Source organism: Salvia hispanica, chromosome 6, assembly GCF_023119035.1.
Source record: "Salvia hispanica cultivar TCC Black 2014 chromosome 6, UniMelb_Shisp_WGS_1.0, whole genome shotgun sequence".
NCBI classification, from domain to species: Eukaryota; Viridiplantae; Streptophyta; class Magnoliopsida; order Lamiales; family Lamiaceae; genus Salvia; species Salvia hispanica.
In genome coordinates this window covers 3,346,557-3,364,338 of record NC_062970.1, presented here as the reverse complement: position 1 = coordinate 3,364,338, position 17,782 = coordinate 3,346,557, and the positions used below count along the sequence as shown (strand labels likewise).

The 17,782-nt window shown below is 39.1% G+C and overlaps 2 protein-coding genes across 2 annotated transcripts; one reads left to right on the top strand and one right to left on the bottom strand.

Moving 5' to 3' along the window:
• Window positions 1-27: 27 nt before the first annotated feature.
• Window positions 28-5,056, bottom strand: LOC125193707 (ferredoxin C 2, chloroplastic). The gene is made up of 6 exons (XM_048091574.1): window positions 4,860-5,056; window positions 4,419-4,669; window positions 4,267-4,335; window positions 683-751; window positions 313-357; window positions 28-231 (listed from the first exon to the last, which is right to left on the bottom strand). Exons 2-6 carry the CDS (start codon window positions 4,653-4,655, stop codon window positions 187-189), a joined length of 465 nt encoding a protein of 154 aa, XP_047947531.1. The 5' UTR covers window positions 4,656-4,669; window positions 4,860-5,056; the 3' UTR covers window positions 28-186.
• Window positions 5,057-17,200: 12,144 nt separating this feature from the next.
• LOC125193705 lies at window positions 17,201-17,662 on the top strand. Its single transcript, XM_048091572.1, has one exon. It carries the CDS (start codon window positions 17,201-17,203, stop codon window positions 17,660-17,662), a length of 462 nt encoding a protein of 153 aa, XP_047947529.1.
• The last annotated feature ends 120 nt before the right edge of the window (window positions 17,663-17,782 follow it).

Here is a 17,782-nt window from a genome sequence, read left to right as displayed (position 1 = left end):
GACTATTTAATATTGATGTATACGGGATTGAGAATAATGTTTCTTTATGAGAAGACATCTCAAGTTAGTTATTGTAAAGACAACATCGTTTTGGGTTATATATTCATGAAATTCAGACTATATTTCGAAAAATATGTGAGTGGATTAATACACAACTACATTGCTTTTCACTAGATAGATCGTACCTTACTCATCTGCCATGGCCAATTCTAATGCATAGTCATCTCTTTCCTGCAGGATTTTAAATTTGGCATTACCATTACAAGCAGTTAAATTCTAATGCAGATTATGAAATTTGTTGATAAGACTTACAATAGGTCCACGAGCAAAATATCTGCCAAATTGTAGCCAATACACCTGCAGTCATATAGTTTATTAGTCATAGCTCCACATAATGATATAAAGTAGACAATTGGTTACAATGACATTGATTTGTGAATTATAGGAACAATTAAAAGTTCATGTAAGTGAATTCTAGTTTATATGCAAACAAAAATTGAGTGAAAGTTCGTCTATGTATGAGCAATTACCCCTTATAAATAGTCATTGATGCACGTCTTCAAAGTTATGCTTATCTTGTCTAATAAATGGAACTAATTGTGCTACTTATCTTGTCCAATAAAGGGAACTGGTTGTTCTAGTAACATGCGGAATCAGTGTTGAGATGTAGATAATATACTACCTCATCCTCGTCTTGCGTTTCAACCTCCAGGTCAGACGATGGGAAGCCAACACACAAAAGCGCATACCCCTACATCGATCACAAGGAAATAAAATATGAAATGAGATTCAGGAAAGATAAGCAAGGAAGAATTAGTAAGTAAAGATGTTGGAGTGACATCACAATGTTAATAGCAATTTCAGTATAAATTCTGATAGAAGTACAGACAATCAAATGAGATGGCGACCTGGGTATAGCAATCTACCCCTAGAGCTCTACATAATTCATTCTCCATCAAATGTTGATTTAGTTGGTATAAAATCATTTCTCAGTATACTCTCGAAGCTCATCTCAGCTCAAAATAGAGTCACATCACATAAATGATACTTAAAACAGATAGAAGAGATAGCAAGGAATTGATGAAAGCTACGCCAGTTTGTAATCATAACAACAGGTAGCACGTATCAGAAGGCCAAATGTAGCTCAGATGGTGGAATATCTTCTTCCACTCATTGAGAAATCCTTGAAAAAAAATCAAGCTAACTAATTTAAAACAGACATTTTTCAATCCCCTACTAAACATATTGGGTATCATAATCTTGCTATAAAACATAGATAGTTTAGAAGAATCAGTGAAAAAAACCAGTGAATTCAAGACCAGTGAAAAAAACTTACAAAACCCAGCACTACTAGTTCCACGAAACAAGATCAAGCGCTATAGTCATGCTCAAGGTGAGGATGGCTGTTTTCTGAACTTTCATAAACACAGACTGCTTGGGTTGTAGCACAATGAGTTTTAGATAAGTACGATACCAGACTGATTTTAGAATTCTATAACTTCGCATCCATTAACCCAGTATATCGCCAAGATGCAACTACAATCAAATTCTATCAGAACTATAAAGGTTCGTGTTGAACATAATAGCCAATGTTAACAGTAAATACATTTTGTTGGTTCAAGAATTAGAAATGTAATGGGAAAACTTAAGTGAAAACCTCAGTTCCAGGAATTAATTTTTTTCCCTTCAATTCAAACTTCAGAGAAGGTCAAAATTTCAGCTCTGATGACAAACTTTCTGGGAGTCATTTATTTGGATACTTCAACATCAAGTATTATCTAAAGCAGACACTAATGGATATTTTAAACCAATTGTTTAAACATCATCATTATTATGAAAAAGATAAATAACACCTCTTGATTGGAAATTGATAATCAATTTCTAGAAGCTGCAGAAAGCCATGGAAGTTCAAATTTCCTTTATTACTCAATGGGACATATAAGAAGCTTAAGTTTCTAATTAACATTCTTATTAAACAGTACACACTAATGAAAATTGAGATTTATTATGATAAATTGTACTCCAGTATTATGATTGTGCATCAGTCGAGGAAACTACCCCCTTAAGTAACATACTGATTAATTCAGCGGATTATAGTGTACAAATAACTGTATCAAAATATCAACAATTGCTACATAAAAGAAAGTTTTAAAAATTTATAGCATAAACATATTCTGGGGGAGCTAATCAGCTAACTCAGTGCTCTTTGAGAATGATTAGATCTCTAGCATCATGTCAGCCTATGCTAAAAAGTTTCCTTATATAGTTGAAAGGATAAAGAAGATATCCACAGAATTCATATTTCAATCACAATCATCTCAATGCAGGATTCTTTCCACCAATGACTTTTTCCTCAGACCTCTAACTTGGATAAATAGTTAACCGAAACAAGTAAATTAAGAAAATCTATCAACTAGATGGCCTTCTCTACTGCATATATTCATCCATTCTCTTCATAGGCATGAATCAACTCAGAGAATGACAAGTGGAACCAAATTAACATAGTCAGGGCCAAGGGCAACCAAATAACCTTTTCTGTGGGGGAGAAACTGAAATCTTATGGATGAAAGAAATGAAGTGGGTCAAGTGACCCCATCTTTCCATGATCACAAATTTCCCCATTAAACCTAAAGGTCTGGTCTGTCTACCACCGAATTATTCACTAATTTTCTTGACGAGACCCACCTCTATACCATAAGAGTCTTTGTCTTCTAATAAAACAAAAATATAACACATCCTTATAATAAGATGATTTAATCATAACAATTGATCAATCAACTGATTCAGGTAATCTTTTTTCCACACTTAAGGAATCCAAAACAAAAAAAAATTATACCTACTAGCTTCCATAAAATCACAAAGAATTGGTGAGTAACATTGGACTCAGAAAACTACTAATGCCATAAAAACCCTCAAAAACAACTTGTTATGCGTTGGTCGTCAAAACTGTACGAACAACGTGTACATAATTTAGCATTGATCTTCCAAAAATGGAGAACCCATTTAGCTAAAATTTACGAGTATTTGTTCAAAAAACATCTTGCTTCATTTATTACGAGTCAAAATCATAGGTAGCTCATATTGTTCAAATTTATCCTTGAGATTGGTAGAGTACTTCTATTCACACTATCTGAATGTATTGGCAGCAGAATCCCACCCAACCACCCTGACTAAACAGACCTAAACAATGAGGGGATGAGAAGCTATTTCACTTAGGCTAATATTCAGCCCCAAAGTCCCCAAGCTACTTCATAATTCCAAGTGATCAAAGAAATCTTGAGGTTTACTTAAACTGTAAACAGAGAGCTTGAGGTGCTCTATATGTCAATCTTCAATGAATTGCACATATTCAATTATTTTAATCAGGCTTGAATAAGTCCATCATTGTGATAATTGTTAAGTATTAACTCAAGAACTCTTAATTCAACAATGTCTTCCAAACACACAGTCAAGCACTATAACTCATGATTAATGTTAGCTCAAATTGTATCTGTCCTCCAAATACATTTCAACTCTTCAAGTCGCATCCTTTCTCTTTAATTATTCAGTTATTTTAAACACAGAATAGTAAGTTCTAAGTCTCAAAGCTACTAACGTAAGACATGGTCAAGATAGGTCATGTTTCCTAACTATTCACTAGTGCAGAAGCATTCTATACAGAGGAAGTTTTAATATGCAAATGCATTGATGTAAAATTTCTTGTGATATACTGTATACTTCCTAATGACCCCCTTAACCTTCAGCATGACAACGCAGCATCCAATGGTGATAAGAAGTTACGGTTTTTTTTCCCGGGGAGCATTGTGAAAAGATCAAGGCATCAAGCCGCATAATAAAGTGCTGCACTAGTGCTATGCAATGATTTGAAAAGCTGTACATTGACAGATGACATCTAATTTTAGAAAGCCTCTCTTACAGAAAAGTACAGGTATGCAGGAATAGTAAATAACATAAGATGATAAACACTTCATAACTCATAGTCATCCTACACGACAAGCAAGGTCTCACAAATTGAATGACCTCCCAATCTCATCTCCAATCAGAATAGATTCATTTGAGAATAATGGCTAACTCCCTTCCAATCTCATCTCCAATCAGGATAAATTCATTTGAAAATAATGGCTAACTCTAACCAATGGCACAGTGACTTCAGTTAAACAGATTCCTAAACATTAGATCAAAAATAGTACCATTTTTTATGTACTAGTATTTTCCACAGATTTATGTACAATAGAATCTATGAGAATGCATTCTTCAGAATAGAACAATACCATGTCTGCAAGCAAAAGGTAACTTTATATCCTGATCCTCTGCAGTGTGCAAGATATATTGGTCCTACAAATTATCTCTCCATTAGCTTGTAGAAGAGACAATCACTTAATTGACTACTAACACTAGCAATGCGCGTAAGATATTACCTCAGGGACATAAAATTCATGGACGACATCGCGCTGACGGTCATGTACCGTGATTTTGTGCGATGGAACCGGAGAGGGGCTGGCACCCCCGTTCACAGAGGCTGTTGATTGGAGCTCTGAAACCGTTTTACATCGGTATTTGCGCATGCTGACGTTGTTTCTGGAAAATGAGAGTTTAGGAGATGCTGGTTTTCGGTTAATCAATGTACAGGCGTTACATGGAGTTTGAAGGTCCATGACTTCTCTCTCTGCTGCAAGCACAGGAGTTCAAATTTTCAATTCAGTAATGTTGAAGGTGAACGAAACCACAAGGAAAAGAAATTCAAAAGCGACAATCATTATTATGAACAATTGATACTCAGAAAGTATTTTAGCACGAATTCACAAATCAATGTAGCACTAGCCATAGATAAGTGTGAGAAAATCCAGATGATAAAGTACAGTTGTGTGGCGTCAGATAAATCAATATACAAGAACTGCAATAGGCTCCATTAAAAAATCCAGATGAACGTGTGTGGGAGAGAGAGCGGGAGATACCTGGAAAAATAGTTAGAAATTTAGAAGCAGGTTCAGATTTTGATGGATAAAATGAAATCTCAAAGCTGGAGAAGCAAAGAGGGCACAATTCAATCCGATTATGTGTGTGTCCCACCAATACAGAACCTAACCGACCGCAGAACCGAACCGACCGCAGTTAGTATTATGAACTGAACCGAACCGGACCGATGAGATTAAGCAAACCGACTGCAAACCAAACTGGAAAAGTGGATCGGTAGCCAACGTGAGAGACATGTTATGTTGGGATTTTAGATAAGGCAAGTATAGTTAACAGTGTGAATTAAATTGTAGTAATAATAATTCTTTCTTTCAATTTTTTACATTTTTTAAAGTATTTATAGACTTATTTTAAGTTGATTTTATTGTGGTAGGTATTGGAGTGAGAGAAAAATAAGGAAAGGACAAAGTCAAAACAAAGGAGAACTGTGTTAAGATCTTTTCTCTTAACGATAACCGTCGACTTTCTTCAACGATCAATAATCTCTCTGGCGTCCAATCGTACGATCGGCGTAGGCAGGATTTGGTTGTGCGCGGAAGTCTTTTCCGTCGGGTAACTCAATATCTAGGGTTAGTAGAGTCTTCAATAATTAGTTGGGCAAAATAATATTTTCATTCATAATGAGTTCATGAACAAAAGCCCTATTTATAATCTAAGGACCCTAGGGTTGATTTGACCTCATCCTATTCATCTCGGGACAAAATCAACAAAGAAACCCCGGAACGAAGCTTATAATTACGCTCGACTCCAAAAAGAAAATAAAATATTAAAATACTACTCCCTCCGTCCCTGAAAATTTGTCACCTATTTCCTTTTTCGCCCGTCCCTAAAAATTTGTCACATTTCACTTTTACCATTTTTGGTAGTGGACCATACATTCCACCAACTCATTCTCACTCACATTTTATTTTAAAACTAATATATAAAAGTAGGACCCACATGCCACTAACTTTTTCTAACCTATTTTCTATTACATTTCTTAAAATCCGTGCCGAGTCAAATGATGACAAAATTTGGGGGACGAATGGAATATTATCCAAAAATAACTAAACATAAACATATTAAAATATGAAATAACAACTGATTGCTAACTATTTTGTGCCGTAGCTGCCGAGCTTGTTCGGCGGGAGAGCGTTCATCTTCGGCTTCGTGCTTGCGATGGTATCTTGTTTCTTCTTTCCACGATCTTCTGTCGCAGTCTTCCCCATGTTGGTTTTAGGACTTACAAGAAGGAATACAAGAGCTAACTAAACCGAAATTACAAAAGAGGATTCAAAACTAATAAATTGAAAAGGAAATTAGCCGAGTCGAGGAGGCCTCTTTCCGCAAGACGAGATACGCCCCGGTAGTGCTCTTCGGATTGGCGTTTCGTCCCCAAAGATAAAACGGCTACGTCTCTGATGAAGCAGCACCGCTATCGGCAGAGCTCCGGCGAACTGGATGGAGGAGAGGGCAGAGCTTCGACAGAAGAACAATGCATAGAGAGAGAGCTTATGATGCAGAATGCTTTCTAGTGTTTGATGATGTGTAGAATGCATGGAATGGCTAGCCTATTTATAGGCTCGGTCCACTGCAGGGGGTCAACGGCCATAATGGCCGTCATTAATGCTAGACCGTAACGGTCGTCGGTTACGAGCTGTAACGTTCGGGCGTTACAAGCCGTTACGCGCTCAGAGCTAGAGAGGCTGAGTCTAGAAGCTTCTAGATTCGTTCACGACGTGGACTATCACGTGTCAGCCACGTTGGCTTACCGCGTCATACTGACGAGGTGGCATCCCGCTTGGCTCGCTGACGTGGAAACGGTGGTGGTCTAAAAAGAACTAGTCCCACTAGACTTGGGCCAAGCCCGCAACTAGGCCCAAGCACCAAGCCCACGACCAGGCCCAAAGAACAGCCCAAAGACCAATTGCCAAGATCCAAGTCCAAGTCCAAGGACAAGGGCACGGGCGCGGGCACGGGCACGGGCACGAGCACGGCGCGCGCGTGGGCTCTTACAGCCCATCTTAGTCCGCTATAATTATTACATGTAATAATCCTTCTTATTAAATACTAGTTTAATAAGGTTGAAACTTTCAATGTGTGATAATTAACTCTCTTAATTATTCCCTAATCTCCTCTCATAGCTCATTAAGTTTGCAATTTTTGCACAACTTTAAACAATTATTTCTCACTCACCGGGAATCGGATTTGAGAAAATAAATATACCACGGTCATCTACTCCGAACGTAGATCGACGCTATATCATTTAATTTTACAAAATTAAATGTCTCGTTGAAATTATAATTGGTCAAAGTCCATTGACCGGGCATAGATTCCAACAATCCCCCACATGAGTGGAAATAGCCAAATGCAAATGCATGCAGACACAAGCTCAACCCTCGAGAGGTATATAAGCATAAGGATAGGTAGCTTTTAGCTTTGAACCTTCCATAGTCAACGCCATCGGATACACAGGCGGCCTAGTAGCGCGATGCTTTGAACTAGTCCCCCACGGCGTGCACCGAGACAATGGTGTTAACACTTAAACACCTCAACCTCATCCGTTCTCACGTTTTGTGTCCTTTGCGGCCTTGGACACCACTTTGGATTCATAAGTGTGTAATTTGAAGCGGCCACACTTCACACTTACATAGGTGATTTCTACTCGAGTATCTTGCCCTACTCGGTCTCTTTGAGAACTCAATCTCCTTGAGATCCTTAGAAATCATTAAAAGTCATAGACTTATCCTCACCACAAGGCAAGTTTTCAATTGCTCTCTAGGGAATAGAGGTCGATGAGTGTTTCTCACGAACTCTCATAGCTTAGTTTTCCCATTGAACCAAGTTCTTGGGATCTCCAATTATCATGGTTGGGTTACCACTATGACAATTCTTTAGTTTGTGGATTTCAAACCCATTCCTGCTAGCAACTTATTCATTTGATGACGATTTAACCCTTTGGTTAGCGGATCCGCTAGATTATCTATTGACTTCACATAGTCAATTGTAATCACGCCCGTTGTGATCAAATGTCTCACGGTATTATGTCGTCGTCGAATATGTCGAGACTTGCCGTTATAGAAGCCATTGTTCGCCCTCCCGATAGCGGCTTGGCTATCACAGTGAATCAACACTGGAGGCACCGGCTTACACCAACCTGGAATATCCTCAAGGAAGTTCTTAAGCCATTCAGCTTCTTCCCCAGCTTTATCTAAAGCTATGAATTCTGATTCCAAAGTTGAACGGGTTATACATGCCTTTTGGTGGTTTCCAGACGGCCTCCCCCCCAAATAGTAAAGACGCACCCACTTGTTGAAAGTGAGCCCTTATTGTCGGATACCCAAATTCGATCAGGGGGCCTTTCAAGTCCGGGGGTATCTCAAAAGTGTAGCCCTATTTTAAATGTTTTAGATATCTCAAAACCCAAAAGAGCTCTCCAATGCCTTTTGGGATTACTGGGTGTAGCACCCCAACATGTTCAGGGCCGGCAATGTCCGACCAGGGGTTATTAATCTTTGGCCCCTTAATGCCCCGTGTATTCTTCTTGTGCAACGGGTTCGCCCTTGTTTTTGCTCAAGTGAACATTGAGTTCAATTGGATATTAACTGCACCCCATCAAAAGGCATTAAATTTTCTTCAATATTTTCTCAACATAAGGGAGATTGGGTTAAGATTTTCCCATTAGATGTTTTTGGGAATTTTCATTCCAAGAATTACATCGGCTAGACCCATGTCTTTCATGTAAAAAGTTTCTCTTTAACATGGTTTTTGCCCTGGTTAATCACTTGGAGTGTCCCCTTTTTAAATGTCATCAACGTAGAGACACACTATAACGTACCCATTATTAGTGCTCTTAATATGGGAAAATTTGCCCCTTTCGTTGTTTTTTAAACCCATTTGATAACATCACATTATCAAACTTCAAGTGTCTTAACGGGGCTTGTTTTAATCCATAGGGGGATTTAAACCCAAATTTGGATACCTTCTTTTTTGCCCGGGGCCCCCCCCAAACCCTTTTGGTTTTTCCCATATAGATTTCTCCTCAGTTACAATTTAAAAACCTTAGTCTTAACATCCATTTGATGAATCTCAAGGTTGTGCAATGCGCATCGGAAGCACTCGGATAGATGTAACCCCTTGTTCTGGTGAATAGGTATCAAGAAGTCATTTTCCTTTTTTTAAAAAACCCCTTTACTACCAATCGGGCTTTATATTTTTACCCCTTGTTCCTTTGGGCCCCCAAAATTTCTTTTAAGCACCCATTTGCCCCCAAAAGGTTTTGGCCCCTTTGGGGCCAAATCAACCAACCCCCAAGTGTGGTTTAGCAAAATTGAGTCAATTTCGTTTTAAGGCCCTTCTTCCAATATAACCCGGGCCCCATCGAATTTTATTTTTTTATTGACGTTGGCTCCTAACAAAAAAGCAATGATCGGGGACCAAATGTTTTTAGTTTTTCCAATTTACTCCCACGTTTTAAATCCGCATCACTTGGATCATGCCTCATTTTCCGCTTGCGCGTTTTAAGGCTTTTCCCATCCGCGGTTTAAACTAGTGGCTTCACCCATGTTTTAGAATTCCTTTCTTAATTCTTGTCTCGGAATTGGGGGGACTTTCTTTGTCCCAAGGAAATGTATTTTAGAAATACGACTTTTAACTCGATTGTTTTTCCCTTTTTGTAATAGTCGATATTTGGGACTTGTGAACAACAAATCTATATGAAAGGGTTAAGTGCTACCCAATGAAGATCAATGTTGTTTTAGGGCCAATTGTCTTTTTTAGACGGGAACCATCACCTTGGCCAAACCCCCCCCCTTTGAGGTATTTGTAGGATGGTTTCCTCCTTTTCCCCAAATTTCCCTAAGGAGTGATGTCTTTTCCTTTGAGTGGAATTTTGTTTAGGATATATTTGGTTTGTCAAAAAGGCCCCCCGGGGGCATGTTGGGGGTAATCCCGAACTTAGTAGAAAGCATTCATCATCTCTTTTAGGTTCGTTTTTCGTTCACAATCATTAGATTGGGTGAGTATGGGGGGTTGTTTGATGAATTATACCACTTGGGGTTGCATAACCCCTAAAACGGGCTTTTTTCCCTCCCCTCACCCTTTTGAATTTTGGGATTTTACAACCAAGTTTATTCTCAACTTCGTTCTTATAATTTTTAAAGGGGCTTGATTGTTTCCCATCTTTACTTCTTAGAAGATAAATATAACAATATCTTGTGCAATCATCTATAAAAGTGAAAAAGTATTTTTTTAATCTAGTTTGCCCCCCTTCTTTAAATCCTACACCCGGTGTGAATTAATTGGGGGGTTTTGTTTTTTTTCAAGGGTAAACGGTAACTTAGTCATTTTTGCCTCAAGACATATTTCACATTTGTCTTGGGTATCTATTTAATTGCCTTTTTGTAAATCTAAATTTACTAATCTTTTTGGCTTTTGAATTTACATGTCCCAAACTACAATGCCACAAATTTGAAGGATTTGGGCAAATAAGAGGAAGTAGATGCTTTTATTATTATTGTTAGCCAAAGGCTTTGGAACAAAGGGGCGTGGACACTAAGTTTGGGAAAAGGGGCCGTCGGTTACATAACCTTTTTCCGAGGGGCTTCCCCAAAAATTTTACAAAACAAACCTATCGGAAACCAATACAAGTTTTTAAAACCCCCTTTTTAACTAGTATTGATCCCGACACTAGGTTCTTGCGGGTGTCCGGGACATGTAGCACATCCTTCAAAGTGATCGTGACTCCGGATGTTTATGAGTATCACATTGCCAATGCCGGGACCTCGGGCTGGCCCATTCCCCTGTTGATCTTCCCTTCAACGGCCGGGGTAGGGGAAAACTTGTTCCATCGGAGTAAACATGACGGAGCGCCCGGGGGTCGATGTACCAGCCGTTTGTTGTCAACAAAGTTGACTTCTTCGGGACCACGGCAACGAGGTCATCTTCTTCCCAAAACCCCCAAATCTTTTTCCGACGTGGGGGTGGGCCTTTTTTTTGGCCGGGTCCTTTTTTGGGAAAGTGGCCAACTTTGCCACACTTGTAACATTCGCCTTTTAAACTTCTTTGTAGGGTGCTTTCCCCTTTCCCTTTTTCTTTCCCATTTGGGCGGGACGTTTTTTTGGAGGGTCCGCTTCCCAAAGGGGCTTTGGCACAAGGGGCAAAACCCTTTTTCAACGACCTTTCGCACATCCGCTTTAAGCGGCTTCAAAATCAAGTCTTCAAGGCTCCCTCTTTTTTCGCTTTTGCTTTAGGTAGTGCTTGAAGTCCTTCCAACCGGGGGAACTTCAATGAGTATGCCGCAAAAAGTTGTCGGGCCAAAACTCCCTTCGCCGGAAATCCCGGGATGATCATTTGGAACTCTTTAACTTGTTCCATGACCGGGGCTAGAGTCGACCATTTTGTAGTCCATGAATTTGGATACTACAAAATGTTAAAACCAAGGGTTCCTCATTTTTTTTTCTTTTAGGCTTTCCCCCATCTCTTTTTATGTGGTTACAAAAAGGGGTATACATTGTACAAACCAAACTAATGCACTTAGAAAAAAATTTTTACAAAGATAATCTCCTTTATGTTTCAACTTATCCGCCATGACCTTTAAAACTTGTCTCTTGATCACGGGGTGGGCGGGTCGCTCCGTGAGGGAAAATTGGGATGCCCAAAGTTGTAAATAGAAAACATCTTTTGATACCACCTCTTAAATCAGCCCCCTCCAAATTTAGGTGGTTTTTCGGGGGGTGGATCATTCTAGGTGCCAACGGTGCCCGGTCCTTGGGAAAGAACCTTCATTTGCCCCGAAGCCCCAAAAACATGGTTAGGGATAGGGGCCCCCACCAATTTTATGTTAAGTGAGGGCCCCATGCGTACCAGACCAAGGAAGGGACCCGGGTTTAACCCGGGGCCCCCCAAAACTCGATCCATTGAAGGATCCAAAAGGGAAACCCCTAAAAAATGGAACCAAACCCCCCGGAGGATGATCCAACAAAACCAAAGGGGTTTAAACCCCCATGACAATGTAGACGAAGAGGTGAACCCAGGGGTAGGGGCCATTGTGGGGATTGGTCCGGTGTTCGCCATGGTGGGAAAAGATGATGGGCGGTGGTGGCCGGATTGGTGGCAGGGTGTTGGATTCAAATTGAATTTTGGGGAAAAAATGATTATAGTTTCCCCAAAATTTTGGGTTTAAGGAGGGCCGGAAACCCCTTAAAAAACAAGTTATATTCCCTTTTTTAAATTTTTGGTTTTAGGAAAACAAGAAGGAATACAAGAGCTAACGAACCAAAAATTTCAAAAAAGGATTCAAAACTAATAAATTGAAAAGGAAAATTTGGGAGTCGAGGAGGCCTCTTTCCGGCAAGAACGCCCGAAGGGCTCTTGGGTTGGGGTTTGGCCCCAAAAAAAAACAGTCTTTTCGATGGGGAAACCCCTTCGGGGAAACTTGGGAAAAGGAAAGGGGGAGAGGGCGAGTTTACGAAGAACAATGCATAAAAGAGAGCTTATGATGCAGAATGCTTTTAGTTTTCATGATGTGTAGAATGGAAAGGAAAGGTTGCCTTTTTTTTAGGCCGGCCCCCCGGGGGTCACAACCCCAAAAGGCCGTTATTAATGGCCGAAGGCTCTTTTGGTTTTGAGCTGAACGCCCCGGGGGCGCGGGTTGGGCCCCTGATTTTGAGAGGGAGCAGAAGCTTTGGGTTGCCCCGGGGTGGGCTATCACGTGTCGCCACGTTGGCTTTTCCTCCCATCTTAGTCCACTATAATTATTACATGTAATAATCCTTCTTATTAAATACTAGTTTAATAATGTTGAAACTTTCAATGTGGGATAATTAACTCTCTTGATTATTCCCTAATCTCCCCTCATAGCTCATTAAGTTTGCAATTTTTGCACAACTTTAAATAATTATTTCTCACTCACCGGGAATCGGATTTGAGAAAATAAATATACCACGGTCATCTACTCCGAACGTAGATCGAAGCTATATCATTTAATTTTACAAAATTAAATGTCTCGTTGAAATTATAATTGGTCAAATTCCATTGACCGGGCATAGATTCCAACACCCCAGTGCTTCAGTCGACGTTGCCACCTGTGTTGTTGACGTCTCTGGCTGCTGCGTAGCCTGCGGAGCCGCGGTGGTTTGAGGGATCGTATCAAACTGCACGGCCCATTCCAAAGGTCACGATCCAGAAGATAACACAAGACACGATCTATGTGGTAGGATGATGAACCACACAGCTCGTGTCTCGAGGCATACTAGTCCAGGGGGTCCCTATGAACTGTGTGGTCCGCATCACTAACCACACGGCTCGTGTATTAAGCCGATGTGCTGTCCAGAGAGTTCGACATGGAATTTGTTGGTCTGCTTGTGTATTACTCCCTCCGTCCGAAATAGGAGTCATATTTAGTTATGACATGAGTTTTAAGAAATGTAAAAAAAAGTGAGTATAATAAGTTAGTGAAATATGAATCCCACTTATTGATAAACACGGGATTTGCATGTTATTAAGGCCTAGATTTGGCACATTTTAAATGTCAATCTTGCAAATTATGTTCTTAAATTGTGTATATTATACATTTTGGTATTTTAACGTGTTTGTTGATAAATGATAGAAAAAATGTGCAAAAATGGTCAAGGTTCAGCAGCCTATGTTCGACCCCATCTGCCAACGAGTTTGAAGTTCAATCAGTTCTTAATACATACCATTCTCTTCGTCTTCTAAAGAGCTTCGCGTGGGTACCTTGAACATCTAAATCGGAGTTCTGTGGAGAAAGTTATGGTCATTTTACGAACGTTGCACAGTGCAGTCAAAATAAGGCGAAAATTAGGCGGAAATTAAGGAATGAAAGAAATTGTTGCCAAATCTCTCCTATTAATTGGAGAATTCGAATTTACCTTGCTTCCCATCACTTGGAGGATACTTTTTACCAATTATAAACCTTTTTCTTGCCTATATATACCCCATAACCTAATTGATAATATTCATCTCAGAGCCTCCAATCCTCCTCCCTCTCTACACCTTCTTCCATCTCAGAGCTTTCAACCCTCTCCATCTTTATACTTCTTCCATCTCATATTCCACATACTTTCATTCTTCCATCTTCCATTGGAGCGGAGCTCTGCAGATCCGGGTAAGAGAAGACTGAAGACTACATCATTCAACCTTGGGTTTTGTTTTGTTTTTCTTCATGTCTAGTACTTTTTGTTGTTTTGCTTGTCTATAAGTATTAAATATCTTTTGTAGAATTTTTGGTAAACATGCTATGATTTTGAGTTATTTATTCAATTGTTTTTCCTTGTTAGCTCTTGTAGTTATTTCAATTTCTCTTGTGCTTATACGTTTATTTGACTGGTCATCTTATGAATGCATGTGGATTTTACTACAATACCTGGGAAGTGCGTAGTCTAATTTGAAAGAGGAGAAATTGACGTCTTTGCCAATATAATCGAGAGATTTGAGCCTTTGAATGAAGCAAATTTATCTTAGGAGCTTTTAGGATTTGTTGCCTTAGTTTTAGGAAGGACACTTCGGTTCTAGGTAGCAATCTACAAATTGTATGCTTCCAGAGAAGATATAATTTTACATCTGTGATAGCTTAATAACTCTAGAAACTGTAATTCAAGGAAGTCTTTTGGATATTAGCTTTTGATTGTGGTTCCTAAAATTCTACATTCTTTAGCCTATTTTGTATATTATTTATTTTTATATTTTCTATTATTTGTTTATTTATTTCTTTATGTCTAGTTATCAAATCAAAGCAAAAATTCATTGTCTCTGGATAGTATATGAGGCTTAGTATATGATAGACAGTTGCAATCTTATTCCCTGAGTTTGATATCCCGGTACTGACCATTAGCTATACTAGATCTACCTTGTATACTTGCAAGTATTTTTAGTGCTAATAAATAGTGCATCACTTATATATATAGTAGATTTATAACAAAATGTGAATGAAATAAGTTGGTGGAATGTAGGACCTACTTACTATTTATGGTAAAAGTGAAATATGACTCTTATTGTAGGATGAACCGCAATGGCAAAATAAGATTCTTATTGTGGGAGGAGGGGGTATTTGGCATCAAGTCCAAAGAGTATCACGCGGACCGAGTCAGTTACAATGTCGTTAAACTATGCAGGGGTGTTGCTCGGTCCATGCATCTCGATGCCACAAGAGCATGGCCCATGTGCAACTCATTGGCATGCAAGATCCATATCATCTGGACCGTGTGCAGTGGCGGAGGTGGGGCCAGGGGGGCTCATGGTCCCCCCACTAAGTTTTTAAAAAAATCTAGGGGTATTTTAGTAATTTCATATTAATTACAATTTAATATAAATATATAATATTAAAGATAGATATCAGCAAAATTTATACTTCCTTCGCCCACGAATAGGAGTCCCGTTTTTTTATTTTAGTCCGTCCACGAATAGGAGTCCCGTTTTTCTATTTTAGTTCGTCCATGATTAGGAGTCCCGGTTTACTTTTACCATAAATGGTAATAGGGTCTCACCTTCCACTAACTCATTTCACTCACATTTTATTTAAAACTAATATATACAAGTGAGACTCTTATTCCTCTAACTTTTTTCCACCCATTTTTCTTAACATCTCCTAAAACCCGTGCCGCCCATAAATGGGACTCCTAATGGCGGACGGTTTTAGGTATATTTAAAACTCAAATATAATTCAATTGATTTTTCTACATAGGTTGTTCTTTTGTTTGGCTGCAATAGTTATGCAAATTGAGACCTAAATAATCATATTCAAGCTCTAAATTGGTAGACATAAAATTCAAATTGGGAGAAAGAGAATTAGCTTATGTAATTCAATGGCTACGGCGATTTTGTGTTGGAATTCTTTAACCCCTATTCTTAATTTGATGTGTATGTATTAATAGTTTCACACTGTTTGATTTGTGACAACAACATTTTAGATTTGAGCGTATTGTATATTTTGTTTACTTTTTATTTTTTTAGTTGTGAAGCATAAGATGAACTTTATCCTTTTTTGTGTATGATTTATATTTTGCAAACTTAATCATTGATTAATTTTGTAGGTATATGGAACATTATTTCAAGAAACTTTCTTCCGTTGATTCTTCATCAGTTGAATAATTGCTTAGTTCCTTATATGGAAAAGGATGTGTTTGTTAAAGTTACCAATGAAATTATTATGCAGCGATTTCAGAAGATGAAGAATACAAGACAAATGTTATGATGTGATTGCATTTAACTTTTACATTTTGAATCTTATAATTTAATTTATGTAATTTTTTTAAAGTTTAATTTTGGACCCCCATGATGAAATTTCTGGCTTCGCCACTGACCGTGTGGATGGTAATCAAATCACGTTGCTCGTGTCTAACCTTTGAGTCGGCAGGATTAGGGTCAGATATCATAGTTTAAATCTAAGCTCATTGTACCAACTCCGCACTATACATGGCCCTACAGCCAAATAAGTAATGGGGGCTTTTGGACACTTTGGATAGTAGAGATATAGCGAAATTTTAAGAAGGATAAATGGTCGATTTTATTCCATTGTTTGGAGCGTTTGCTTGAAAATGTTCAATCTTTTAAGTTGTGGAGTATTATTTAATGAGTACTTATTGATTCATTTTTGAGAATAAAATGTTCAAAAACATTTCCGAGAAAGGAAATATCGACATGGTTATCGAATTTATATGTCGATTATCGACATGGCGCTGATATATGAGGTGTAATTAATTTGCAAACACTATGGTGCAACTGTAGGACAAGAGGCTTATAAGTAATAAAATGAGATATTTAATGTTAGACATCTTAAAATAACAACCGGCGAGAATATGACGCTGATACCTTCTTTAATATCTTGGGCCAGCCTAGATCAAGTTGCAACCGCAACGGCCGAGCTGTGGCGACAGAGATACGCTACTCGTTATGATCCAATGATTTAATCCAGTCCCAATCAATCTTACTTTTCCCTTCCAAATCTGTGTCACACATGAGTGAGGTTGTTCCAACTGCACAGAAATAAAGAATGAATTTTCACAACTATGAAGCCTCGAGATTTTCAGGTGCACACATCAATGTCACAAACAATAATTAATGCTACACTAAATTAATTTCCCCAACAGTATTGAAAATGAAACGAATGGCATATATTACCCAACCTGTGACAAACCACAGATATTTCAATCATCCCCTTAAATTGTCTTGTCATAATCTATCTATATATAGAAATTCAGACAAGCACTAACTAACCATAAAGAGAAAGATGTTAGAAAACAAGCACACGATGCTGGCAAACAGAAACACTCGGCGGCTGTCACTCGACATGGTGCAGAGATCAGGAGAGAGAATCAAGGAGAGAGGGATATTCAAGTACATGGATTTAAGGTTTCCGGCAACGGCGGCGGCGGCGGTCAACGAAGTCAACTCCGTGGCGTGCGAGTGCTGCGGGCTGCTGGAGGAGTGCACGGCGGCCTACATCCGGGAGACGCGGGCCCGGTTCTATGGGAAGTGGGTGTGCGGGCTGTGTGCGGAGGCGGTGAAGGAGGAGTCGAAGAAGATGCACGGAGGGGTGCGCGGCGTGGTGAGGGAAGAAGCTCTGCGTGCGCACATGAAGGTGTGTAGAGCGTTCAACACCACCATTCGGGTCAACCCGGCTATGGCACTCGCGTATTCGATGACTCAGATTCTTAAGACGAAGACGATGAAGCACGGCTTAGTTGCATGAAATGTTCAAGTTCAATTAGTTACTGCGGCGAAGCAAAATAAATGAAAAATCATTACCTACTAATTTTGTTAAAAAGACTGTTAGGCTGACTGAGGTTACTGCTATTAACGCGTGTGTTAT

Excerpts from the sequence above, each read along its gene's own strand:
- LOC125193707 (XM_048091574.1), bottom strand. The coding sequence starts at position 4,655 with ATGGACCTTCAAACTCCATGTAACGCCTGTACATTGATTAACCGAAAA. Across the intron at positions 4,336-4,418 it reads ATGAATTTTATGTCCCTGAG|GACCAATATATCTTGCACAC; the intron begins GTAATATCTTAC and ends GATAATTTGTAG. Across the intron at positions 358-682 it reads AAACGCAAGACGAGGATGAG|GTGTATTGGCTACAATTTGG; the intron begins GTAGTATATTAT and ends ATATGACTGCAG.
- LOC125193705 (XM_048091572.1), top strand. The coding sequence starts at position 17,201 with ATGTTAGAAAACAAGCACACGATGCTGGCAAACAGAAACACTCGGCGG.